General features: G+C 39.1%; 1 protein-coding gene across 10 annotated transcripts in view; it reads right to left on the bottom strand.

Annotated features, from left to right (window-relative positions):
- The window catches only part of mef2cb (myocyte enhancer factor 2cb), a 209,452-nt gene that overhangs the window by 70,493 nt on the left and 110,970 nt on the right, over positions 1 to 27,989 (bottom strand). For all 10 annotated transcript variants that reach the window (XM_061986647.2, XM_061986652.2, XM_061986646.2 and 7 more), the window contains one exon: positions 22,792 to 22,995. In XM_061986647.2, coding sequence (XP_061842631.2) covers positions 22,792 to 22,995 — 204 coding nt within the window. The remainder of the gene's footprint in view (positions 1 to 22,791; positions 22,996 to 27,989) is intronic.

Here is a 27,989-nt window from a genome sequence, read left to right as displayed (position 1 = left end):
CATTAGGATGCTGACGGCTTCGATGTTTATATATTCCCATTTAGATCAAGACTTATAATCCTCGCAGAGAGAAGGGAAGTAGAACCAAGCGTCTTTTTGTGTCGTTCTCGCCATTCCCAGGTCTAAATTGGCTGTCAAAGTGTACCAACTGGTCGGAATATTTCCTCATCCTTCTACTATCCAGGTCAGAGGCATGAGTTATGATCTACAATAAAGTTTGACGAGCAAGGAAGAGAGGAAGCAGCTGACCAGTCGATGATGTCAACATTGGCACACAGGCTTGTGATCATGCTATAATTATTTGTCTGCGTTAGCACTTGTAATAACAATGTCACTAATACTTGGTTAATATTCAAATCACGAAACTTGAAGTATTGTTGGCGCTTTTCGTATGCTTTTTTATTGGATTTTATGGGTGGAATAGAGGATCTCCCATTGGTTCCGCTGTAAGCTGATTTTTACTTACGTTTATTTACGAGTTAGAATGCATTACAAAAAATACATCCATCGTCATGTCTTTCATAATGATTGTGAAATAGGCAAACTTTCCGAAAAAAATGCAGTCCCCTTTGATTTTGACCCCGTTTAGCGATGACATGTGGAAATGTGTGTAAAAAAATGACAATTGCCCACATATGTATTCTAACAAATCTTCAGTGTTCAGCTTCCCAATGTCATAATGTTAATTTACTTAGGCAGCCAAAGCAGCTTCAGACTTTAATCCTCACCTTAGCAGGAAAAAAAACAAGCCGTGTCAACCGTCTCTGCACAAGTCGTAAACACTGAAGCTCTGTGATAGCATCCCCACCCCTTATCTCCACCCCGTGTCACACACCACGAACCTTCACCTAAAAGCTCTGAAAAATGAGAGACAAAAAAAAAAAAATCACGCCTCTCCGCACAATAAGTGTGGACAACTGCGGGATTGAAGATATGATACCATTAATTCCCTTGGACGCCGACACATGTAAAAGTCGCGGAGGATAAATTAGCGCCGCTATTGGAGCTGGCACGATTACACAGCCTTTGAGAGCCATGAGAAGAAGTCATTCAGTGAGCTGATCAACACAGAAACTCCTCAAGGCTAATGTTCTCCACGGTGTTTAGAAACTAAATAAGCACACAGAATAGCACACACGCTGGAAAATATTTTCGCAGGCGCGAGGCAGAACATGAGCTCACTTGTGCTTCGGAGAGGCGAGATCACATGGCCTGTTAGTGACTTGTCAAAGAGAGTTCATGTACATTTACAGTATATAGAGTGGCATCTAATTAGATATCAAGTCGGCTCCAGCTGGAAAATGCAACGAGACCCAGGAAGAGCATTGCCTTCACAAATTAAATAAAGCTCGTTTTTGATTGACAGGTATTGATTAAATCATTTTTTTTAGGTGTCATCTCTTCTATTTCATGGAGCTTACTGAATGAGGTACAACAGTATACCTCCTAGTTTCAACGACAATAATCATAATGTGTAGGTTTTTTTTAAGTACAGGTCATTTTCATTAAAGTAATGCTTCTTTTTTCTCGTGAAATCCCGCTACGCCCACTGTATTAAATGACTATTGGGAACTTGATAATATTTGTATTCATTCGTACGACACATTCTTTATACACCGTATGCCGCTGACGACTCTTTTTGTTTTCATTACTGTCACAAACATCTCTTCGTTTTTCTTATTTCTATACACATGTTTTTTTTTCTGTACTTACTACATCTACTGCAGGCCTGGGCAATTATTTTGCCTCGGGGTGCCAAATTAAGAGAAAAAAAATGGGTCTGGGGGCCGTTATATCTATTTTTAGGAACACTAACACAAAGCCTCACAATAATGTCTGATTGAACGCTAAAAACGTTATGACAGACCGCCTTAAAAAACAGAATGGCATTTTATTTTTTTTACTGAATGATACACTCAGAATGTACATGAAAATAAGGAATGTGGGATTTTCAATATTAACTATGAACGATAAAACACTGAATATTGACAACATATGAATGTCACACCCCCTTTCGATCGACATATTTTACAATCAAGCGAAACGCAACAAAAATGCAACAAACACAGTGAAATATGGGTAAAAATTGGCTGTTCAGGAAGCACTCAGTGGAAACGCTCCCCACCCACACTGCTTGGTGCCTCGTCTGAGCTGCTGTGACTTATATTACCATAGTAACTAATTACATTACCATAGTAACTGGTATATCATGCAAAAGCGCAGATTCCAACCATTGAAATACTTTGTATAGTTCAAGACTTACGGTCATTTGAAAACATCACTGCACATCATAATGGCAGCTACAGTTGTCATCTTAAAGATCTAAAAAAAATATTTGGGAATGTCCGGCATTAATTTGCCCAGGTCTGTTCTACTGGGTAAAGCAGGGAGCCTGTTTATACAATTTAGCACTGCTGCCACCTAGTAATGCGCAATACTCTATTGGTTCTCAAACTTTTTCCACCAAGTACCACGTCAGAAAACACCATAATGACCAGCATTAAAATATAGTAGCGTAGTAGGTCTAAGTATTAATTAAAAACAAGACAGAGGTTTTATTAACACGTATATTTATTATAGGATGATAGGAAAATATAACAGTGTACTTTAATCAAGTGATTATTTGGTATACCACTAGATGAAGCATGTGTCTACAGTATAGACAGAGTATGGACAACTCGGTTTCAGAGTTTGTCCCAAACATGGCGCCCTGCGGTCACGTGAAAGGCCTTTGACCAATCATAGAGAGTATGGCAAGACGATCTCCTCAATGATTGGTCAAAAGTCCCTTACATGACGACAGGGCGCCATGTTTGGGACCACCTCTGAAAGCGAGTTGTCCATACTCTGTCTATACAGTTTGAGAATCACTGGTATACACGATATAAATTACATACATTTGGGATAGGTTGATTGGCAACACTAAATTGGCCCTAGTGTGTGAATGTGAGTATGAATGTTGTCTGTCTATCTGTGTTGGCCCTGCGATGAGGTGGCGACTTGTCCAGGGTGTACCCCGCCTTCCGCCCGAATGCAGCTGAGATAGGCTCCAGCGACCCCCCGCGACCCCGAAAGGGACAAGCGGTAGAAAATGGATGGATGGATGGCAAACGACAGAGGGACTGGTGCAAGTTGTTCCAGAGTCTCTGAGCTATAGCCTGGAATGCCAGGTCTCCACGGGTTTTAAAATGAGTTTTTGGGATCTTTAGAAGCCTGAAGACCGGAGGCTGCGCCCTGAAGAGTAAGGGCATAACAAGTCAGTGATGTACTGAGGGGCCCCATCATGCAACACACGGAAAGTCAGGACTAAAATCTTAAAACTCAATGCAGAATTTGACTGGAAGCCAATGAAGAATGGATACAATTGGGGTGATATGGGCTTTTCTGGGTGCACCGGTCTAAAGTCTGGCAGCTGCATTTTGTACAGTCTGAAGTCTCTTTAGCGTTGACTTGTTGGAAAGAGTGTAGAGAGAATTGCAATAGTCAATATGTGACGAAATGAATGCGTGAATGACACAAATAATACATTTACCGTATTTTCTGGACAATAGGGCGCACCGGATTATAAAGCGGAGTGCCGATGAGCGGGTCTAATCAGGTCTATTTCATACAAAATAACGCACCGGATTATAAGGCGCATTAAAGGGTCGTACTATGATTTTTTTCTACATTAAAAACACTTCCTTGTGGTCTACATAACATGTAATGGTGGTTCTTTGGTCAAAGTGTTGCATAGATTATGTTTTACAGATCATCTTCAAGTCACTTCAGGATGCGCCGTTTTGTGGGCGGTCTTATTTACGTGGCTCACCTTCGGCAGCGTCTTCTCCCCGTCATCTTTGTTGTAGCGGTGTAGCGTGCAAGGACGGGAGTGGAAGAAGTGTCAAAAGATGGAGTTAACTGTTTGAATTAAAATCAGACTTTACTTAAATCAATAACGGAGCAGCATCTCCTCATCCGTGGCTCACTAGTGCAATAACAACGGCGGAAAGGTGAACCGTGAAAAACCGTGGGTGAATTAATGTTCCGTGGGTGAATTATGTAAACCCACTACACCGGTAGATTTAGTGCTTCCATAGCGAAATATAAATTAGAACTTTACACTACTTTATATTAGAAATGGCAACAGCAGAGGATGAATGTCCCATAACAAGAAGATAGCGAAAAACAAGAAGCTTATCGACTACGGTGTCGGCACGGACTACAGTGGCGGACATGCACAAATTTTCAGGACTTATGCAGATCTCAAATACACATCAGCAGGTACCAGAAAGTAAGGCAAGTTGGCTTAGCTCAATATTGCAAAACAAAACGCCAGATAATATGTCTGATAATGGGTGCCATTTTGAGGTCCTTATACACACACCATAGTAATACTTGTATCTCTGACAACGGTAGCCGTAATGGATCGACGATCCATCAAGCGGTGCGGCTTCAAAGTCATACTAAAACATTTTGACGGATTTTTGAGTGCCGTGTGTAATGTTCTTCATTTTCAATGGAACATTTAAAGTGTTGGTGTTGTTTACTGACGTCATATTGCAGTCTACACGTATCTATTATGTGTGACTACCATCTACTGGTCACACTTATAATTTCACCATGTACCAAATAAAATTGCTTTGAGGTCGGTAAGCACAACCAGAATTATTCCGTACATTAGGTGCACCGGGTTATAAGGCACACTGTCGATTTTTGAGAAAATTCAAGGATTTTAAGTGCGCCTTATAGTCAGAAAAATATGGTACAGAAAACGCTGCACAAATTGACGTCCCTCATTTGCCACCTTGCACGTATACTGTACAGTTCTTGCTTCTCCGCCGCCTCCCCTTGACGCTTGTCGCCAGACTGGACTGAGCACACACCTGTGCCGTTGCGCGCACATTTTGGCACGTCGGTGAAACATACGCCGGGTGAAACATGGCCAGGGAGCTTTGCTGAATCTCATTAGCCAAGCGGGTAGTCATTAACAGAATGACCTTTGGAAATAATTACCAGCCTTCCTCCCACCATCCCTCTTTCCGTCCCTCCCTCCTCTGCTCACACTCATCCATCCCTCTGTCCCAACCCCTCCCTGCACTCCTCCGCCCTTTCCTCACATGGAACACATCTTCCTGTAAGGTGAGGAGGAAAACGAGGATGAATTAAGCGGAGGAAGCGTGCTCTCGTTCCTGGTGCTGTTAAAGATTACGAGGAGAGCTGAACTTTCAGATTAGATTAATCTGCTGGAAATGGGATTGGCCGGCAGCCTTTCTTCGGGCAGGCAGGTAAACAGGCGGGGAGGCGAGTTTAGCACAGAGAGCCATGTGCCACTCCATGTGATGCTTGAGCCAAAGGTATAGGACATGGGTGTCAAAGGTACGAACCAGGCCCGCCAACAAGTGTCCTCCGGCCCACGAGATTGTCATGTCTGTGTGATCATGTTTTGTTTTAGTTATGTTCGGTTTGGTTTTTGGACTCTTTGTGCACTCTTGTTTGTTTTGTCACCATAGCGACCATTAGTTTCACCTGTTTCACGTTTTGCACTCGCGCACCTGTTGTCAATCATGTCTGTATTATTTAAGCCCATTGTTGCCAGGAAGTCAGCCTGGCGACATTAACTCTGTTATCCCTGTTACTCCATTGATTACGTGTTCCATGCCATAGATTCCTGCTCTGCCAAAAAAGCTTTTGTTATTAATGCCACAGTTAGTGACTTTAGTTTCATGTTCATAGTTTCTGCCTTTGTGCTAGATTTGTTTTCATTAGTCAAGTTTGTTCTCCACCTTAGTTTTGTACCGCTTTTGTAGTTTGTTAGTGTTTAAATAAATTATGTCCTTACCTTCACGCCTTGCCCGCGCCAACTTTCCTTTGCATTCCGGGAAAACAAAACACCCCATAGTCCACGGTTTGACAGAGATGAGTTTACCAAGTATAAAAATGAGCTGAAATTTTTGAATGAAAGAAACTGCTGTTTCTAAATGTGTCCACTGGATGTCGCCAGAGCAATTATTTGTGTCCCCTACCACAGGCAGGACTTCAGAGGAGGCGGAGCTATGTTAGAACGGAGGCAACACTTCTGTGTTTGGACACTACCTACTTACGGTGCTTATTAGTGATCAGTGTTGGGTTAGTTACTGAAAACTAGTAACTAGTTACAGTTACTAGTTACTTTATTTCAAAAGTAATTCAGTTACTAACTCAGTTATACTGAAAACTAGTAACTAGTTACAGTTACTTTATTTCAAAAGTAATTCAGTTACTAACTCAGTTACTTACACCATACAGTAATGTGTTACTGTGAAAAGTAACTATTTAGTTACTTTTTTTTTTTTTTTTTTTTTTTTTTTTTAAGGCTCCCATTAATGCCCTTTTAGCCTTCATTTTAGTACTCTTATTGCACTGGAGAATAATACAATCTGTTGATCAACTTGACATGCATTTGCATCACTGAACTCTGCTAAGGAATGTGGTCTACGTACAACACACAAAGACAAAGATATGTTTCAAAGGGCCAATTTATTTCGGGCCAGAACAAATTGACAAAACTATTTTAAATAGCTGCAACATAACATAAATAAGTAACAAACCGCATAATAACAACATGTCACAACATGTCACGACATAGCTGTAAACCTGGCTTCACCCAAGGAAGCCAGGTTGAAAAAAGTGTGTGTCAGAGTCAGTATAAAACCATACTACGACTTGAGATGTTGCATGTCGATAAAATAGTGGATAAAATATAACCATTTAGCACTTGCCACAGTAACAGTCCCAACACTGTTAGTGATAGTATACAAATTGATAATCCGTGCATTTTGTGTTGTACTTTCGTGTTGACTGGGGACACATTTTCTGGGCGCACATAAATATTCTAAAATAATATGTATCACCTTCTTACTTCACATGTGATGAATGAAATGAGTCCAAATTCACAAGTTTTGTTGTAGACAATGCTACATATAGTCGTGGTCAAAAGTTGACATACACTTGTAAAGAACATAATGTCATGGATGTCTTGAGTTTACAATAATTTCTACAACTCTTATTTTTTTGTGATAGAGTGATTGGAGCACATACTTGTTGGTCACAAAAAACATTTGTGAAGTTTGGTTCTTTTATGAATTTATTATGTGTCTACTGAAAATGTGACCAAATCTGCTGGGTCAAAAGTATACATACAGCAATGTTAATATTTGGTTACATGTCCCTTGGCAAGTTTCACTGCAATAAGGCGTTTTTAGTAGCAATCCACAAGCTTCTGGTTGAATTTTTGACCACTCCTCTTGACAAAATTGGTGCAGTTCAGCTAAATGTGTTGGTTTTCTGACATGAACTTGTTTCTTCAATATTGTCGACACGTTCTGGCTAAACAGCTCAATTTTTGTTTCATCTGACCACAGAACTTTCCTTCAGAAGGTCTTATCTTTGTCCATGTGATGTCAGATGAAACAAAAATTGAGCTGTTTGGCCACAATACCCAGCAATATGTTTGGAGGAGAAAATGTGAGGCCTTTAATCCCAGGAACACACACCTACCGTCAAGCATGGTGGTGGTAGTATTATGCTCTGGATCCATAATACAGTCATTGATTGATTGATTGATTGAGTCTTTTATTAGTTGCTCAGTGACACCCGAATACGTTTTTCAACTTGTTTAAGTCGGGGTCCACTTAAAATGATACAAATATATACTGAATCAATTTAAGTAAAAGAACCAAACTTCATGAATGTTTTGTGACCAACAAGTATGTGCTCCAATCACTCTATAACAAAAAAAATAAGAGTTGTAGAAATGATTGGAAACTCAAGACAGCCATGACATTATGTTCTTTACAAGTGTATGTTACGACTGTATGTACAGAATAAACCACATGATGTTGGTACATCAGTTGAGGAAAATGAGTAAATTACATTAATTTCATCTTCTGATAGATTACAAATTAACACCAATGGGAGTTCTTAAAAACTCTGCCAGACTCAATTCCACCTATTTGACTAATGAACATTATCAAATCATGTATTCAGAAAGTATAAATAACAACTAATGAAGATAGAATACAATTAACTGCAACATGTCAGTGTAAAAAAAACATTATGATTTGTACATTTTTAGAATGTGATTGGTCTAATATTAAACACAAAAACAATCTTTATTTTTAAGTTATCATGCCATGATTTTACCAATAGGTGTTGATCCATGTGGCCCCTGAGCTAAACTGAGTTTGACACCCCTGGGGTAGGAGCACTTGCTGAGGTCAATACAATGCAGTTGCAAACTCTGCAGGGTTCAAGTTCATTTTGGTTGACGGAAATGTTCACTTAGCAGACATTAAGAACACAACTGAAAAAAAATATTTGTGCTTTGCGTTTAACACTCGATTAACACTCGCCTGCTTCTATTTAGTACGTCATAAACTTGTGTTTTGTAATCAAACAGAGAACTAAAACAACCCCTGTGTGGAGCAGGAATTTTGGCACAACAAATGTGTTGTTGGATTTAGCATGGCAAGCAATCACATGCGGAGCCAGCCAGCACTGCTTAGGTTCACGCTCAATCTGCAAGCATCAAGAGGAGAAAGAAAGAACTCTTTGATATGCACTCAATTATCAAGACCCACACTCCTGCAGAATATTGCCCGTGTGTGTTTGGGGATACAACAGGACGAAAAGGGAGAAGTGGATATACTTTCATGCTTTTCAATTTTCTCCTCTGATATCAATCACGTGTTTAGGAAACTGTCCCGACAAGGAATCTGTTTTATCTGCAGCCAGACTGGAGTGAGCGGACTGCAGACCTGCCAAGAGGACACACTCGGACTTCATAAGACTGAGGGGATGCCGCTGTGGCAAAATTCATAGTTTGAATTGTTTGATCCAATCCTGGGTCTGACTTAGTTGCAAGGAGCTTAGAATTCCATTGCACCATTTATTGTAATATTAGGTGGAATTTCTAAAGTCGAAAGACAATTCCTCAAAACTCCTGTAAAATCTCACTAAAGTTCATACTCTACCGGACCTCGCACAAAAAGCCATCTTATTCAACGCAAATGTTTGAAAATGTGTCACCAAGTAACCTACATTTCTGTTTCAAACACAAATAGGGCCGAATCGAGTGAAGGTTTGCGTGTATTAACATGTGCAAACTTGATAGCGCACCCAAAGCAGATCTACTAAGCTTGTGCGCAGAGGATTGCGTCTCTTAAGTGAGCATAATACGCAGCGCAATCAGTTTAGACGAGTCTGCCTTCATGAATATGCAGTATATATGCTGATTATCAGAACACTCACAATACTGGGAGGAGGAGTGAAGAGATGCAAATATAACCACTTAGCACGTGCAATGGGATTTATCAAGACTGAAAATGTTTTGCGCCTATGTTTAACGTGTCTGGAATTTTTGTGCAAACTGGCACAGTTACGCACAAATGACTGTAAGAAAGGATTAGAAGAAACTTCTGAAGTCGAACGCCAATTCCTCAGAACTCCTTTAAAGTCTGACTAAAGTTCATACTATACTACCATCATGCAGGACCTGACATCAGATACCATCAAATTCAACATACATTTTTGAAAATGTGTCAAAAAGTAACCTAGGTTTATGTTTCAAACACACATAGGGCCTATTTTAGTAAAGGTTTGCACGTATTAACACACGGAAAGTTGACAGCGCTGATCTACTAAGGATGGGTCTTGTAAGTGAGCAAAATAAGGAACGCAATCAATTTATGCTGATTATTAGAACACGCACAATACTAAGAGAAGTAGATGCAAATATAAACATTTAGCACTCGCAATGTGATTCATCAAGACTGAAACTGGTCTGCGGCCACTGTTTTGCATCTATATTAAATATGGTACATGGTAAATACTTGTATAGCGCTTTTCTACCTTCAAAGTACTTAAAGTGCTTTGATACTATTTCCACATTCACCCATTCACACACACATTCACACACACTGATGGCCCTAACCACGACCCATCAGGAGCAAGGGTGAAGTGTCTTGCTCAAGGACACAACGGACGTGACGAGGTTGGTAGTAGGTGGGGATTGAACCAGGAACCCTCAGGTTGCTGGCACGGCCACTCTCCCAAAAGCGCCACAACGTCCCCGAAATATGTCTGGAATGTTCATGCAAACTGACACAGTTACGCTGCAAATAAGAAGATTGAGAGATAATATTTTGTCTGTGTGTGTGTCAACATTTGGAAGTGTCCGAAATAAAATACTACCGTATTTTTCGGATTATAAATCACAGATTTTTTCATAGTTTGGTCGTGGGTGCGACATATACTCCGGAGCGACTTATGTGTGAAATTATTAACACATTACCGTAAAATATCAAATAATATTATTTATCTAATTCACGGAAGAGATGAAGCAAATGTCAGCAATCGTCACACACACGTCAACCAATAAGAATTCGGCGGGGGAGGGTCATGGCAGAAGTGCATTGTGGGTCATGGGATGCTAACTGCTATATGCTATATGCTACTGCCGTACCTATTAAAATGGATCATTTGAACAATGGCGGTAACTTATAAAAACTAAGAAGGGCTGAACAAAAATGGCACCGAAAAGGAAATCATATACTGCAGATTACAAGCTGGACGTAGTGAAATATGCAGCAGAAAACGGCGATCAAGCAGCAGAAAGAAAGGACGCTAGCGGCGCATACCAGGAGCGACAACGAGGGAGAAGATTTCATCGGATTTAGCGATCAGGAGTGACATATTGTTTGGTAAACGTATAGCATGCTTTATATGTTATAGTTATTTGAATGACTCTTACCATAATATGTTACGTTAACATACCAGTTGGTTATTTATGCCTCATATAACGTACACTTATTCAGCCTGTTGTTCACTATTCTTTATTTATTTTAAATTGCCTTTCAAATGTCTATTCTTGGTGTTGGATTTTATCATATAAATTTCCCCCAAAAATGTGACTTATACTCCAGTGCGACGTATATATGTTTTTTTCCTTCTTTATTATGCATTTTCGGCCGGTGTGACGTATACTCCGGAGCGACTTATAATCCGAAAAATACGGTAGTTATATTGTCTTTTCAGCAGTGACTCTTTCTAATTTTATTGCTGCTGGATGACTTAAGGGGCTGATTAAAATGAATTCAATTGATTTGTTTGTGTTTCAAAAAGGAGATGTAGTATTAGACTATATCTCCTATGTGAGAAAATTTCATGCAACATGCATTTTCTTGCGCCTGGATCAATCCATACGCACCATCACAATATGCAATAGAGCGCTCCTTTGTTGTGCTAAAAGTAGGTTGTGTTGTCACCAATTGTTCACACAGTCTTAGTAGACCACGCTCAATAGTACGGGCAATTTTATAGTTTGCACACGCAATTTAGCACCTGTTATTTGATCTTTTTAGATCTGACCCACAGAGTTAGTATAAAACCATAATACGACTTGAGATGTTGCATGTCGATAAAATAGTGGATAAAAAAGCACGAGAAAAAGGAAGCGAGAGAGAAAGAAAGCCCTCCAGCCTGTTGTAAACATGCAAGTATCTTTAGAGGCTCTGCAACGCTCTCAGTGGCACTCTCTCAACAACGCTAATTATCAACCAAAGACATGCTAATTACATAGAGCTTTATTGCTAATGTAGCGAGCCTGTACGCCGACCGCCCACGCTGAGCTCAACTCCCCTACCTCTGCCTCGCCTCCCACGACACCTTCAGGCACAGCAGCATCAGAGGAGAGACGGAAGCATTGCTGTGTACTGACGGCAAAAAGTGGTTTGCAAATTTGCAAAAAGTCGTATTTTAGCTTTCTTCTCCGTGCAAACGTGCGTTGACCCCATTCGTCGCCATCACCCCGACCGACGCCGATATGTTCCGCCTTCCCCCCCGCCAGCCCAGCAAGCCGCCCACGTTCATGCACTTTGACAAAGCTTAGCATGTCATTCGACCAGAGGGCCGCGACCCCTCTTCACCTCGCTCCCCCGCCCCTCCATTCACTCGCACCCTGCTTTGCGTCCGTGCGAACCGTGCCGGTGTCAGCCCTGTGGCCAATTCGGTTAGCACGCCGAGACTAAGGCGGAGAGGCGTAATCACATCGATTTCGAACAGAGTCCTCTGGGGATCCCCTGGGCTGCTGGTGCTCTGTAGACAATCTGCAACCCGCCCCTCCACCGAGCTCTTGAACCCGTTCTTTTCCTGACACAGTCGTTTATGTGTCGGCCATGCATGGCTCGATAATGGAGACACGGTTACAGCAAGAGCACCAAAGAGGCAGGGTCACGTCACAGGCACTTGTTGAAACATGTGACAGGTCTCGCTCTGGTTCAGCTGGGTCAGCCTGACAATACCGTGGCTGAAGGACTTGGTGAATAAAAGCAAATGGGCTATGGTTTAAAATGTGTGAGTAGTTCAAATCAAATGGACATTTATAAGGGTATTTAGCAGAAACCAGGTATTTATATACCATGTATTACAAATTCGACCTGAATTAGCCATGGGCAGTAACGATTAATCCATTAAAGCTTCGATTTATATTCCGTTTTATCATTTAATGGCACCTGATGACCATGAGACGTAACTGCACTTTGTGTCCATATAGATAAACATAGTGTTCATGTATGAGATCTAGGGCTGACAATTATGGCCAAAGTAATAATAAACAATTAATAAAATCCAAAGCGCATGGCGTGCCCAGAACTTTAAAAACAAAGACATCGTTTCTGCATGGCAACTGCAATAGAGTGCATTAGTGGTGTCAGTCTTTGAGCACCTGACGATTCTAATTGGATTCTCAGGGTGACAATTCGATTCAAAATTGATTCTCAATTCAACACGATTCTTGAGTCAAGCCGATTCTTGCAATGTTATTTGGTATCATAATGAAACTTTTACAGGTTACAGGTCAACAAATCTCCATCTGGTTGCATGGAGATGGCCTAAAATAATTATTGTAAAAAAATTAAAAAAATTTAAGACAAACTCAAATATATATATATATATATATATATATACATACATACTTTTTTTTTTCAATTGATTTTTTAAATCTATTTAGAATCGTAATGACTAAGAATCCCAATTCAGATGTGAATCAATGTTTTGTGCACCCCTACAGCATGAAGGGAAATTACTGCCAATACTCCACTTTTACTCACGCTCAATGATTCGCAAGTTAAAAAAAACATATTTTCACCCATTAAAAAACGATTCATAAGTTAAACAAAATTGTACAAGTAAAAAGAAGGAAAAACGATTTGTTAGTATATAAAACCTATTTTCTGCAAGTTTTTTTTACTTGCCAATCGTATTTGTTATTGATTTTTTTTTTTTCAGTTGCAAATCCTATTTTTTATTGAATTTGTTGTTTTACTTGCAAATCGTTGGACAATGAGTAAAAACAAGTGTGTTTTTGGGAGCATGGAATTGTCCAAAATGTTTTGGTATCCTCAAGCATTCAAAGTTCCTTTCACTGGAACAAAGAGGCCAAGCCCAACTCCTGAAAAACAACCCCACACAATAATTCCTCCTCCACCAAATTTCACACTTGGCACAATGCAGTCCGAATTGTACTGTTCTGGCTTAGATGCAGCTGCTCAGCCATGGAAACCTCTCTGCGTACTGTACATGGGCTAATTGGAAGGTCACATGAAGTTTGGAGCTCTGTAGCAACTGACTGTGCAGAAAGTCTTTGCACTATGCGCTTCAGCATCCGCTGACCCCTCTCTGTCAGTTTACGTGGCCTACCACTTTGTGGCTGAGTTGCCGTTGTTCCCAAACTCTTCCATTTTCTTATAATAAAGCCGACAGTTGACTTTGGAATATTTAGGAGCGAGGAAATTTCACGACTGGATTTGTTGCACAGGTGGCATCCTATGACAGTTCCACGCTGGAAATCACTGAGCTCTTGAGAGCGGCCCATTCTTTCACAAATATTTGTAGAAACAGTCTCCATGCCTAAGTGCTTGATTTTACACACCTGTGGCCGAGCCAAGTGATTAAGACACCTGATTCTGATCATTTGGAAGGGTAGCCAAATACTTTTGGCAATATAGTGTATTTTGCAGATTTGCAATATTGCAATATTGCACACCTAGTCCGTTCTCATTACCAAGGTTAGTCATATGCTATGTGCTGGATCACCTAACGTATTAGCTACCTTAACACATTGCCAAGCGGTAATAGGGATGGAGCAGAGCCAGTGTTAACGAGAGCAAACTACTGTTAAGTTTGCATCACATCCAGCATATCAATGTCTTTAAAAAGAGATCATTGCAATAATGTAAGTAATGCCACGCCAAAACCTCCTCCAAAGCAGAAGGCATTTGATGCGAATGTGCAAATTGAAAAGGTTTGTAGTCAGGGGCAGATTGCCATCTGGAATAGCAGGAGTACTCCCAGTGGACATGTCCACCCGTGTTTGGGCATCGAGCCCAGTAACACCCATAAGGAGAGATGAAAACATGTTCCATGCTGTGGACTCCCGTGTTAGCCTGGCCAGCCTGATCCATAGGTACGTGTGGGCCCGGACTATTCATCCATTACATCTCATTGAACCCCACTTTTCTTTAGCACATCTTCTTCTTAAATTCGGAACTAACAATGTCAGACTGACGAACATAAGTTGTCATTGAGGAGAGATAAATACATATTTTTAAAATGATCCATCAGCTGTCTGTTTAATTACATACTGAGCATGGCTAACTGATAATAAAAGACAGTTAGGCCTCATGGAGGTATAAAAACAAGTGATCATTTGATTTAATAGATCAGTTATTAGAAGGGCTTGGGACGCATTATATTAGTAGTGAATAGGGTTTTCACAATACCAGAATTCCAGTAGTCGATACCGATAACTATACATTTCCACGATTTTGTCGCAATATTTGTTCCATTCGATTTTTTGATTCCTATTCCATAATACAAATGTACTTTTAAGTTCAATACTCCAAACTGTCAAGTATTTAGAATCACTGAGCTTCAGCATGTTTTTGCACATAACTCAAATTGCCGTATGTACTCGCCTTGCCTAGAGGTAAGTATACATTCAAAAAAAAATAACAGTGGTCTAAAGCAGAGGTGTCAAACGTACGGCCCGCATGCCGGATCAGGCCCGCGAACAGGTTTTATCCGGCCCACGGGATGAGTTTGCTAAGTATAAAAATGAGCCAAAATTTTTGAATGAAAAAAACTGCTGTTCTAAATGTGTCCACTAGATGTCGCAGTAGCAATTATTTGTATCTTTGTAGATTATGCTACATATGTAAAAAAAAAAAAATACACCACATGATGTCGAGTAAAATGAGCACACTACATAAATAAAATCCTGTAATTTGATTTTGATATTATTTTTTTTATCTTGATAGATTGAAAATTAACACCAATGAGTTGACTGATGAACATTATCACATAATTTATTCAGAACGTATAAATTACGACAAATAAAGATGGAATACTATTAACCGCAACGTGTAAGTGTAAAAACAACCCCAACAACATTATGATTTGTACAATTTCAGAATGTGCTTGTTCTATTTTTAAACAAAGATAACAATCTGAAGTTGTCTTTATTTTCAAGTTATCGTGCCGTGGTTTTACCAGTCCAGCCCACTTGGGAGTAGATTTTTCTCCATGTGGCCCCCGATCTAAAATGAGTTTGACACCCCTGCTCTAAAGCCTTCCAGCATATCAAAACAACCAATGTTCTTAACAACAATAGTCAACTATCATACACTGTAAGGAACAGCAATAGTGTGGCGACTTCAAGTATATAAAACCAACATTATTGTTCTTAATATTCTTTCAACATGGTGGTAGTATGAAATAATGTAATTTGTAATGAAATAGGCTAAAATAAAGACATATATTTAAAGACAAATCCATGTATTTAATTTGTTAATGGGATTACCCTTGTCCTATTTTTTGTTGTTTTTTGTGTGTATTTTTTTCTACAATGTGAAAAGGGCACATAAAAAAGAGCTGTGTTCAGCAAATTAAACCCCAGGCCACTATTTAAACCACTGTGGTTAACAGTGATGCAAAAAGATGGAAGAGAGTAAGTAAGCTGTGTTTTCTTAGCATTTATAAAAGTGATAATGGTTGGATTGCATGCATTGTGCACGCCGTGGCTAATGCACACTCCCTGGGCTTGTGGTGGCAGATTTCCACTGTCACTCGCACAAACCTTCGTGAGCGCTTGTATTTGATTACAGAACAAACACATGACGCAAGATACACCTCTCTTTTACTTTTACTATGTATCTTACTCGCTAATTATAGCCACAAAGTCACTAAGGTGCATCACAGATCATTTCTGCTATGTGGTAGTCTGAGCTTCAAGAGGTAGTCGCCTGAAATGGTTTTCACTTCACAGGTGTGCTTGAAACTCATCGAGAGAATGCCAACAGTTAGCAAAGCAGTTATCAGAGCAAAGGGTGGCTATTTTGAAGAAACTTGAACATAAAACATGTTTTCAGTTATTTCACTTTTTTTTTTAAAGTACATAACTCCATATGTGTTCATTCATAGTTTTGATGCCTTCAGTGACAATCTACAACGTAAATAGCCATGATAATAAAGAAAACACATTGAATAAGGAGGTGTGTCCAAACCTTTTGGCATGTACTGTATATATATATATATATATATATATATATAGTCAGCCACCAATTGTGCAAGTTCTCCCACTTAAAATGATGACAGAGGTCTGTAATTTTCATCATAGGTACACTTCAACTGTGAGAGACAGAAAGTGAAAAAAAATCCAGGAATTCACATTGTAGGATTTTTAAATAATTTATTTGTAAATTATGGTGGAAAATAAGTATTTGGTCAATAACAAAAATTCAACTCAATACTTTGTAATATAACCTTTGTTGGCAATAACAGAGGTCAAACGACTACTATAGGTCTTTACCAGGTTTGCACACACAGTAGCTGGTATTTTGGCCCATTCCTCCATGCAGATCTTCTCGAGAGCAGTGATGTTTTGGGGCTGTCGCCGAGCAACACGGACTTTCAACTCCCTCCACAGATTTTCTATGGGGTTGAGGTCTGGAGACTGGCGAGGCCACTCCAGGACTTTCAAATGCTTCTTACGGAGACACTCCTTCGTTGCCCGGGCTGTGTGTTTGTGATCATTGTCATGCTGGAAGACCCAGCCACGTTTCATCTTCAAAGCTCTCACTGATGGAAGGAGGTTTTGGCTCAAAATCTCACGATACATGGCCCCATTCATTCTTTCCTTAACACGGATCAGTCGGCCTGTCCCCTTAGCAGAAAAACAGCCCCAAAGCATGATGTTTCCACCCTCATGCTTCACAGTAGGTATGGTGTTCTTGGGATGCAACTCAGTATTCTTCTTCCTCCAAACACGACGAGTTGAGTTTATACCAAAAAGTTCTATTTTGGTTTCATCTGACCACATGACATTCTCCCAATCCTCTGCTGTATCATCCATGTGCTCTCTGGCAAACTTCCGACGGGCCTGGACATGCACTGGCTTAAGCAGGGGGACACGTCTGGCACTGCAGGATTTGATTCCCTGTCGGCGTAGTGTGTTACTGATGGTAACCTTTGTTACTTTGGTCCCAGCTCTCTGCAGGTCATTCACCAGGTCCCCCCATGTGGTTCTGGGATTTTTGCTCACCGTTCTCATGATCATTTTGACCCCACGGGATGAGATCTTGCGTGGAGCCCCAGATCGAGGGAGATAATCAGTGGTCTTGTATGTCTTCCATTTTCTGATAATTGCTCCCACAGTTGATTTTCTCACACCAAGCTGCTTGCCTATTGTAGATTCACTCTTCACAGTCTGGTGCAGGTCTACAATTCTTTTCCTGGTGTCCTTCGACAGCTCTTTGGTCTTGGCCATAGTGGAGTTTGGAGTCTGACTGTTTGAGGCTGTGGACAGGTGTCTTTTATACAGATAACCAGTTCAAACAGGTGCCATTAATACAGGTAACGAGTGGAGGACAGAAGAGCTTCTTAAAGAAGAAGTTACAGGTCTGTGAGAGCCAGAGATCTTCCTTGTTTGAAGTGACCAAATACTTATTTTCCACCATCATTTACAAATAAATTCTTTAAAAATCCTACAATGTGAATTTGAAAATTACAGACCTCTGTCATCATTTTAAGTGGGAGAACTTGCAATCGGTGGCTGACTAAATACTTTTTTGCCCCACTGTATATATATATATATATATATATATATATATATATATATATATATATATATATATATATATATATATATATATATATATATATATATATATATATATATATATATATATATATATATATATATATATATATATATATATAGGGACGGCGTGGCGCAGTGGTAGAGTGGCCGTGCGCGACCCGAGGGGCCCTGGTTCAATCCCCACCTAGTACCAACCTCGTCATGTCCGTTGTGTCCTGAGCAAGACACTTCACCCTTGCTCCTGATGGGTGCTGGTTAGCGCCTTGCATGGCAGCTCCCTCCATCAGTGTGTGAATGTGTGTGTGAATGGGTAAATGTGGAAGTAGTGTCAAAGCGCTTTGAGTACCTTGAAGGTAGAAAAGCGCTATACAAGTACAACCCATTTATCATTATTTATTTATATATATATATATATATATATATTACATACATACATACAAACACATATACAATATATATCCATCCATTCATCCATCCATCCATTTTCTACTGCTTATTCCCTTCGGGGTCGCGGGGGGCGCTGGAGCCTATCTCAGCTACAATATATATGTGTATTTATATACATACATACGAATACATATATGTATGAATATATCTATATATATACTGTATATGTGTACATGTATGTATGTATATATATATATATGTATATATATATATATATATATATATATATATATATATATACATATTAATATAAACGTTCTGTATGTATGTATATTTATATATTAATACATATATAAACATTTAAAAACTAATATAACGCGTAAGATTACAAAACAAATTTAAAAAACAAACATATTAACATGTATGTTTCTCCAATGGGAACATAGGAATTATTCTTCAACTTGCAAGCATGGCCTGAGTGTTTGTGTGTGCGTGTGTGTGTGTGTGTGTGTGTGTGTGTGTGTGTGTGTGTGTGTGTGTGTGTGTGTGTGCGTGTGTGTGTACGACTGAAAGGGATCAACTCAGCCCACCAGCCTGGTCAGATCTCCAGTGTGAATGTTGCATAAGAGGTTCATGTTGAGCGCTTATAAGGAATCCGGTAGAGCACCGGCGTCATTCGCCGGTTTATCTACCTGCCCCAGTGGCTGGCCGGACAGCGCTCGTTACAGTCGCCGGCAGCCACGCCAGCGACTAGAGGTGGGAATCTTTGGGCACCTCACGATTCGATTACCATTCAGGAGCTACGATTCGATTAAAAATGTAATATCGTTGCATTTTCAATTCATGTCTATTGATGCAGTTTTACAATTATTTTCGTTTCACTAAATTAACATTGCATGTGTAATAAGAAACAGTTAAATTAAGTCCGACATTTACTAAATTAATGGAAATGTGTGCAAAACTGGAACATAAGTGTCCTAAAATAAAGGAGCTGGCCTGACCTCTCGGTGAGGTGGCTCGTTTTAGAACTGAATTACTTTATTTACAATAAATAAATAGATTATCGAATAATCGTCCATGTCCGATTTGCGATGCATCTAAAAATCTATTACTTCCCCCACCTCTACCAGCGACATGTGTCCACAGTGTGGGTTCAGCCTCCAACTCTAAGAGCCATATTAAGGTCAAACAGGCAGTCATTGTTAAAAGTGTTGTTATATACCATGTTTTCTTAGTTTATTGTGCCTAAAGGTGTGCGGCCTGCTTGGTAGAGCGGTCGCCCAGACATGTGTGGGTTCCTGGTACCAGTCCAGCTTCCGCCATACTCGTCATTGCCAGTGTGTCTTTGGGCAAGACACTTCACCCACCTTGCTCCCAGTGCCAATCACGCTGGCGTATGAATGGGAATGAATGTTGGATGGTGGTCAGGGAGGCCGTGGGTGCAGATTGGCAGCCACGTTTCCGACAGTCTACCCAAGGCAGCTGTGGCTTTAGATGTAGCTTACCACCATCAAGGTGTGAATATGGGGTGAATAAATCACGGCTTCTCTGTGTAATACGATTGGTGTCTCTAAAAAAGCACTATATACATTGAATCCATTATTATTATTATTATCGAAGGGAGGACCAAGACACACTAAAGAAAGTCACTTCTGTAAATTCAATCATTTATTTAATTTAAATATTTTTTAATGATAATATAATTATTCAATGGTTATTCCAAACTACTATTTCCATGCTAGTGTTGTTTTGAGCAAAATACCTGAACTTCTCCCATACCTAGGATGCAGCTAAACTTCCCATAGCTGCTGTCTTCTTCTTCTTCTTTAGAACGCAAACGAGTTGAGACTGATTCAACAGTGCCTCTGCTGGTTGCAGCCAAGTATTGCCTTTCATTTTGCCTCAATTTCTACGACATAACTAATAGAGGATTCTTAACTCTCGAAGAAAAACTTTTATTTTGCCACGATCCCTATGTGAGACAGCAACACATGTCTTTCTCTTTTCTGTGTTTTTAAATAGTAATAAGCTGCTAGTAAGAGGCGGCTAAGAATACGGGTAATGGGGATTCAGCTATTCTGCCTATTAAGCCCGCTAAAAAAAGCGACAAGGTTTTATATACATTTAGCGACAGGCTAACATGTAATATTGACAGTAGTTTGGCCATTTTAATCATTACCAAGACGTATTTCCTGGGTGCATTGATTTCACCGAGCTACTTCCGCCAACAACAACAGCAGTGTGTTTTGTGTTTGCTACCACTAATCATGGCAGACCTTGTGAAAGTGGACAATGACTAGTACTACAGTCAAGCTAACCATCTGCAAACAAAACATTAAATGTTGGGCCAGTACTTTACAAATAATTTGGTTGTGTAATTCTAGTAGTTCCTATAACTGTTCATGTTTCTCAGTCAGTACTGACTGCCATCTGATCAGATTGTATTTTGAGTGAGGAGCAAGGCGTTGTGTTCCTACGCCAAAAAAAGTAGTTCCTCTGTGTTAGCTCCTACAATAATGTCTCTGTAGCCTGGTTAATACGCAGGTAAATGCCAGGTTTTGGAGGTTTTTTTTGGCGAAATAGAATCCCAATTACTTGCATTGTTAGCTGCCTCATCTTAGCATTTTTTTATATTTAGAACATACTCATAATAGAAAGACAACTGTGTTCTTGTCTCACATAAAGATTGTAAATAATGTTTTCCTTTAGACCAGGGGTGTCAAACTCGTTTTCATTGAGGGCCACATCACAGTTATGGTTGCCCTCATAGGGCCGCATTTAACAATGTATATATATATATATATATATATATATATATATATATATATATATATATATATATGTATGTATGCATGTATGTATTTATGTATGCATGTATGTATGTATGTACATATAAATATATGTATATATATATTGATGGGTTCTACATGTAAAGCGACTTTGGGTACTTAGAAAAGCGCTATATAAATCCCAGTTATTATTATTATTATTATTATATATATATAATACATCAACAATATATTTTTTTTTACATAAACTGCAAAAAAAATAAATACATTTTACTTTAAAAACTGGCAGCTTAGACACCAGAATTTTACAGTAAAAGCAGTGTTTTGTTTTTTACAGCATATAAAACAATAATAATAAATGGAATGGAATGGAAAAACAATACCACTGTTTTTAGTTGTAAAATCCATGAAACAGAGCTGCCAGTTTTGTTTTGTTTTACCGTAAAATCTTGTTGTTTCAATGTTTTTGTTTGTCAGCTTTTTGATGTTTTAGTGTCTTACTCTATATGGAAAAAAAACAGTACCAAAGTTGATTTTACAGTAAAAAACTCTGTCGGCGGAATTTAACCGTAAACTCTATTGTCAATTTTACAGTGTACAATTTGACTGATATATATATATATATTTTTTTAATCGTAAGTCAAGAAGATATTTAAGTACAGTATTTCTCTTTATTTTAACAAAAAATATTTTTGGAATACATGATGATATAATATTTGGATTTTAGTAATATTGAATTTTAAAATATATACAATTAAAGTTAAAGTTAAAGTACCACTGATAGTCACACACACACTAGGCGTGGTGAAATGACCCATCCCCATGTTCACCCCCTGGGAGGTGACGGGAGGAGTGAGCAGTAGCGGTGGCCACGCTCAGGAATCATTTTGGTGATTTAACCCCCAATTCCAACCTTTGATGCTGAGTGCCAAGCAGGGAGGTAATGGGTCCCACTTTTATAGTCTTTGGTATGACTTGGCCGGGGTTTGAACTCACGACCTTCCAGTCTCAGGGCGGACACTCTAACCACAAGGCCACTGAGCAGGTTTTTTTGAATGCAGTACATGATTTTTAATGTCAAAAGGGAAATAAAAATATTAAGTAAGAAAAGACTTAATCATTTTATTAACGCATAATATTGCTAGGATTTTTCGCGGGCCACATAAAATATTGTGGCGGGCCAGATTTGGCCCCTGGGCCTTGAGTTTGACACCTTTAGACGATTGGGGGGTAAGTTAAACTGTGCTGCTCAGAGTTGACCGATTCTTTTCAGAGCTATTAATACTGAGACTTTTGTGATGACCATCAAACTTGACGACATTTAGTCACTTCGCCGTGTCGGCAAAAAGAGAGAAGTCAGGTCGCAGAATGAGTCACTCACAACCATGGAGATGTTTCCATGCATGCGCGTGTGATTCAGTGCACGAGCGCTCCACTCACCTCCACAATGTCCGAGTTGGTCCGACTCTCGTGGGGCTCGTTGTACTCGGTGTATTTAAGCAGGACCTTGTCCATGTCTGTGCTGGCGTACTGGAACAGCTTGTTGGTGCTGTTGAAGATGATGAGGGCGATCTCGCAGTCGCACAGCACGCTCAGCTCATAGGCTTTCTTCATTAGGCCAAACTTTCGCTTTGTAAATGTCACCTGGGAAAGGAGGAGGGGGATAGTGATTAAATGCAGAAGCGATACGGTAAATATACCATTGCAGGGGGGCAACCCTAATAATGAAATTGTGCTCGACTATTTAATCATAACTGCTGCAATGTGTGCCCTTTTTTTTTTCTTTTTTTTTTTTTCCGTCATTAAAATTGAAAGTGCATTGAAGGAAAACAGAAATCCGTTGCAGGTTGAACAGACCAAGCACTACGCCAGGAGAAAGACACACAACACATTTTAAGGAACTGAGAATACTCTGTCTCGGAAAAAAAAAAAAAAAATAACGGCCGAGAAGATCCGTTAATGTTTGTACATCAAAGTACACAGAGGAAGATGTGACAGATAAAAATGTCCCTCCTTTTGTACTATTAAAAATACCCAAACGTTGTAAGAGTTACCCGTGTAAGTAATACAAGATAAATAACAACCACTCATATTAAGAACATTTGAAAACGTGATAAAGAAAGCCTCCAAAAATGGGATTTTTCTTTTCTTTTTGACTCATCCAAAGTGGCCGCATTTAAGGAACACAACAGCTTGTATTCCTCTATTGCTTGGATATAAACTAGATAAGTGAAAGTGAATTAATATTTATTTTTAAAAAACTATTCAGTGTAAAAAAAAAAAAAATATTTATCACACTTTTGAATTTGGATCAATCATGATTAATCACTCAGTTGCATAATTTACAATAACTTGAAAAAAACAAAAACAAATGTGTTACTTGAATGGTCTACATCAGGGGTGTCAAACTAATTTTAGCTCAGGCGCACACACACACACACATATATATATATATATATATATATATATATATATATATATATATATATATATATATATATATATATACACTATATATAAGGGGCACACACATATATATATATATATATATATATATATATATATATATATATATATATATATATATATATATATATATATATATATATATATATATACATATATATATATACATACATATATATATATATATATATATATATATATATATATATATATATATATATATATATATATATATATATATTAGGGGTTTCGGTTCGGTTCGGAGGTGTACCGAACGAGTACACATGCTATCAGCGACCGGGCTAGGACAACATGTAAAAGCCAGAGCTGGAAGACCCTCCTGCCTCGTTAAGATCTCCCGTTTGGGAACACTTTGGCTGCGCGATACAACAATGGAGGACGGAGGTTTGCCGACATTGTTCAGCAACTGCTTCCGGCTCCCAGACCGTAGTCGAGGAGCGCAGGGGAGACACTCCTCCAGGGCCGATGTATTCTCGGGGGCAACACCCTTCACTCTACCTGGCAGTGGGTCTCCACAGCTCCGGACTCCAGGGTAAATGATGAGTCCGGCGATTAGTTGCACACAGCCAATCCAACAAAACACTAGCCACTCCCCGCACTCACGCTGCCGCTCCCTCACCTCGCTCGCCCACACATTCACACATTCAAAAAGTCTCAATCAATTCACCTCACATTCTGTCACATATTAAAGGGCCACACACACACATACGCTACTCTCATAACACATGCTAACCCATTTGAAGCGTCACCACCGCATTCAAGCAGCCTCTCCTCGGCGAGTCAGGCAGGGCTAAAGCAAAAACAAATGTTTTTATAGCAGCAGATATAAGTCCATATTGCAATAAAAACTAGATTTTGACCCACTTCTATGGTGGAAGAACAATGAGCCCATATATCCTCTTACTGCCAAGTTAGCCAGGCTGATGGGGGGGAAAGAAAAGTTAATCTGAGGCTGAGTTGATTTGAAACTGTTTAATGTTGCACTTTTTATAAGTAGAAGTAAAGTTTTGTCATTTTATTTAATCTGAGCAACAACTTGAGGCAGTTAAATGTTGATTAACGTGGACCCCGACTTAAACAAGTGGAAAAACTTATTGGGGTGTTACCATTTAGTGGTCAATTGTACGGAATATGTACTGTACTGTGCAACCTACTAATAAAAGTCTCAATCAATCAATCAATCAAAAAAAAGCACTTTATATGTAGAAAGGTTTTGTTAAGAAACCATTCTGAGCCTTTTCTTATTTAGTTTTTATTTTATATATGTTGACCACATTAACCCTGGCAATGGACCCTGAGTGTATATGTATGTTATGCCATTGTTTACAAATTTGGTAAATAAATAACCAAAAAATGTATATTTTGTTGTTTTCTTACTGTACCGAAAATTAACCAAACCGTGACCTCTAAACCGAGGTACGTACCGAACCGAAATGTTTATGTACCGTTGCACCCCTAGTATATATATATATATATATATATATGTATATATACATATATGCATAATTAATTATGATTAAATTATATCACACACATATTTTTGACAACATCAATACTAATATAATACTAATATATATATATATATATATATATATATATATATATATATATATATATATATATATATATATATATATGCATAATTAATTATGATATATATAATTATATTGACAGCCTCAATACTAATGTAATTTAAGAGCTATTCAAAACTCTTGTATGGGTGATACTTTTGTGCTGTGGCTCTGTAATGTTATTTATATTGACAACATTTTTAATGAGAAGCAGAGTTGTACTTTGCTGGCATTATGTACTGCATGTTTGCCTCGTCTCCTCTGACACTTCCACATGTGCCAAAAATTACAGAATTGAAACCTCCCAACACTCCGCGAATCATTCCCTCTTACACACATGTAAGAGGGATGTGTGCTATGGCTATGCGTTGTTTTATCCCTTGGCCTCAGTCTGGACCCCCTCTCCAGGGGCCCAGGCTTAGATCGATTTGACTTTTTCTCCCCCCCATTGTTTACCTGTATCTCACCTTTTTTGTAAGGGGCGCCGGAATTTGGCAGACCCGTCAGCGATCCTGTTCTGTCTCCCTGTGATGTTTGTCTGATCTTGAATGGGATTGTGCTGACAATTTTAATTTCCCCTCAGGGATTAATAAAGTATTTCTGATTCTGATTCTGATGCTTTGAAAACAATAATAAAGACTACAAGCAAAGTCTTTCAAGAAGAGAAGGATCACGCTGCCCTTCACACTTTGAAAGCTGCAAGAGGAGCTGGGAATGACCAGATATTGATGGATAGTTTTGTATTACATGCAGGAACGTCTCCCAAGATGCACGGAGGAAACTGTATCCACCGCTCACCTCCACCCTTTTCCTTCTTCCTCTCCGTTCGCTGAGTCGGTAACCTTGCATGAACCGCTTTATGCTTTTCCGAAAGCTTTTCCACTGATTCAACCGGCCATGTCGTGCTATCCGTCTAAAAAAAAACAACAAAAAAAAAAACGGCACGCACAAACCATGACTCTGCGACAAAATGCATGGGTTTTAAATACCATGCTGACATTTATACAATCTGTGAGACAAATAATACACTAAGATGAATTGTTGCCTTTCTCAAAGGCAACAAAGCTGGCACTACAAAAAGCAAATGTTGGAGGTAACTGTTAGGACTGTGTAAGGTCAAAGCTGGCTATCTGAGAACAGGACGTGGAAGCGTTGTCTTCCAATGGGCACCGTGCAGGAGACAGCTGGCGTCCGACAATGCTCTGTTATCACTCAGACGTTCTCCCTACTGGAGCCATTAGTGTATGAAAAGGTGCCACGTGACCTAGAGTATATGCTGCATTTTGGCCAGAGATGGTCGTCACTGCAACCCAAGCTTTAGGCAGCTTCGGGGTAACAAGGATAAATAGTCCTCATGTATGATGTCCACTCTACATTTAGGACACATGAAGAGAAACACACCTCTTAATAAATGCATGATGAGTGTATATGTGGATGTAAAAATAACGGGGATTAATCACAAAAATATGATCGCGTCAATCATGTTTAGTTTCAGATGAATCACACGGTGAATGAGGAGATTCGCTTCAAAATTAACCCAGGACGGGACTTTATGTCTAACTGTTACCAGGTTTTGAGCAAATAAACGACGTGTTCAAGTAACACATTTTATAAATGTTCTTTATTGATATTCTGAGGGTAAAATTGCATTTATGTGGAAATATTGGGGTGTTTTTTTTAAGGTAAATTTAAAAGATGTGAGCAAATCTACCGTAATTAATCACCATTAATTATTTGATAGCACTAAACTATATATAATATGTATATTGTATCAACATATATATTATATTATTAATACATATACATATATATTATGTATTGTATTATATCTTAGTGATGTGTCGGGACAATATTATAACTCGCTTCTTCCTGCTCCTTTAGAGTGTCCGCCCTGAGATCGGTAGGTTGGGAGTTCAAACGCCGGCCGAGTCATACCAAGGACTATAAAAATGGGACCCATTACCTCCCTGCTTGGCACTCAGCATCAAGGGTTGGAATTGGGGGTTGAATCACCAAAAATTATTCCCGGGTGCGGCCACCGCTGCTGCTCACTGCTCCCCTCACCTCCCAGGGGGTGATGGGTCAAATGCAGAAAATAATTTCGCCACAACTCGTGTGTGTGTGTGACAATCATTGGTACTTTAACTTTAACTTTTCAAACACACATACTTTTTGTTTATTTTAATTTAACATCGTGATTATTATTTTAATTTTTTTAAATTTTTGACGATAACATACTGGAGGTGCAATTTTTTTCCGTTTCATTTTATGGTACATTTTTTAAATAGGGATATGTCCTATTTTTTGATCACTCTTTTATTTATTAGTATATTTTCATATAGTATATAATTCATTCATTTATTTATTAGTATTTATTTAATGTCATATTATTACATCAAAGTCTGGCTTTCAGCTAACTTCCTGAGCCTAAATGAAGATAAAACAGAAGTTATGTTGTTCGGTCCAAGTCGCTCTCCCTCCCCCAACGTTGACCTCGGCACTCTGACCCCGTATCTCAGCGACTCTGTCACAAACCTGGGGGTAAAGTTTGACTCAGATTTTAAATTCGAAAAACAAATC

This window comes from Nerophis lumbriciformis, linkage group LG12 (assembly GCF_033978685.3).
Source record: "Nerophis lumbriciformis linkage group LG12, RoL_Nlum_v2.1, whole genome shotgun sequence".
NCBI classification, from domain to species: domain Eukaryota; kingdom Metazoa; phylum Chordata; class Actinopteri; order Syngnathiformes; family Syngnathidae; genus Nerophis; species Nerophis lumbriciformis.
The sequence above is the reverse complement of the archived record's forward strand: the minus strand, read 5'-3'. Positions and strand labels throughout refer to the sequence as shown.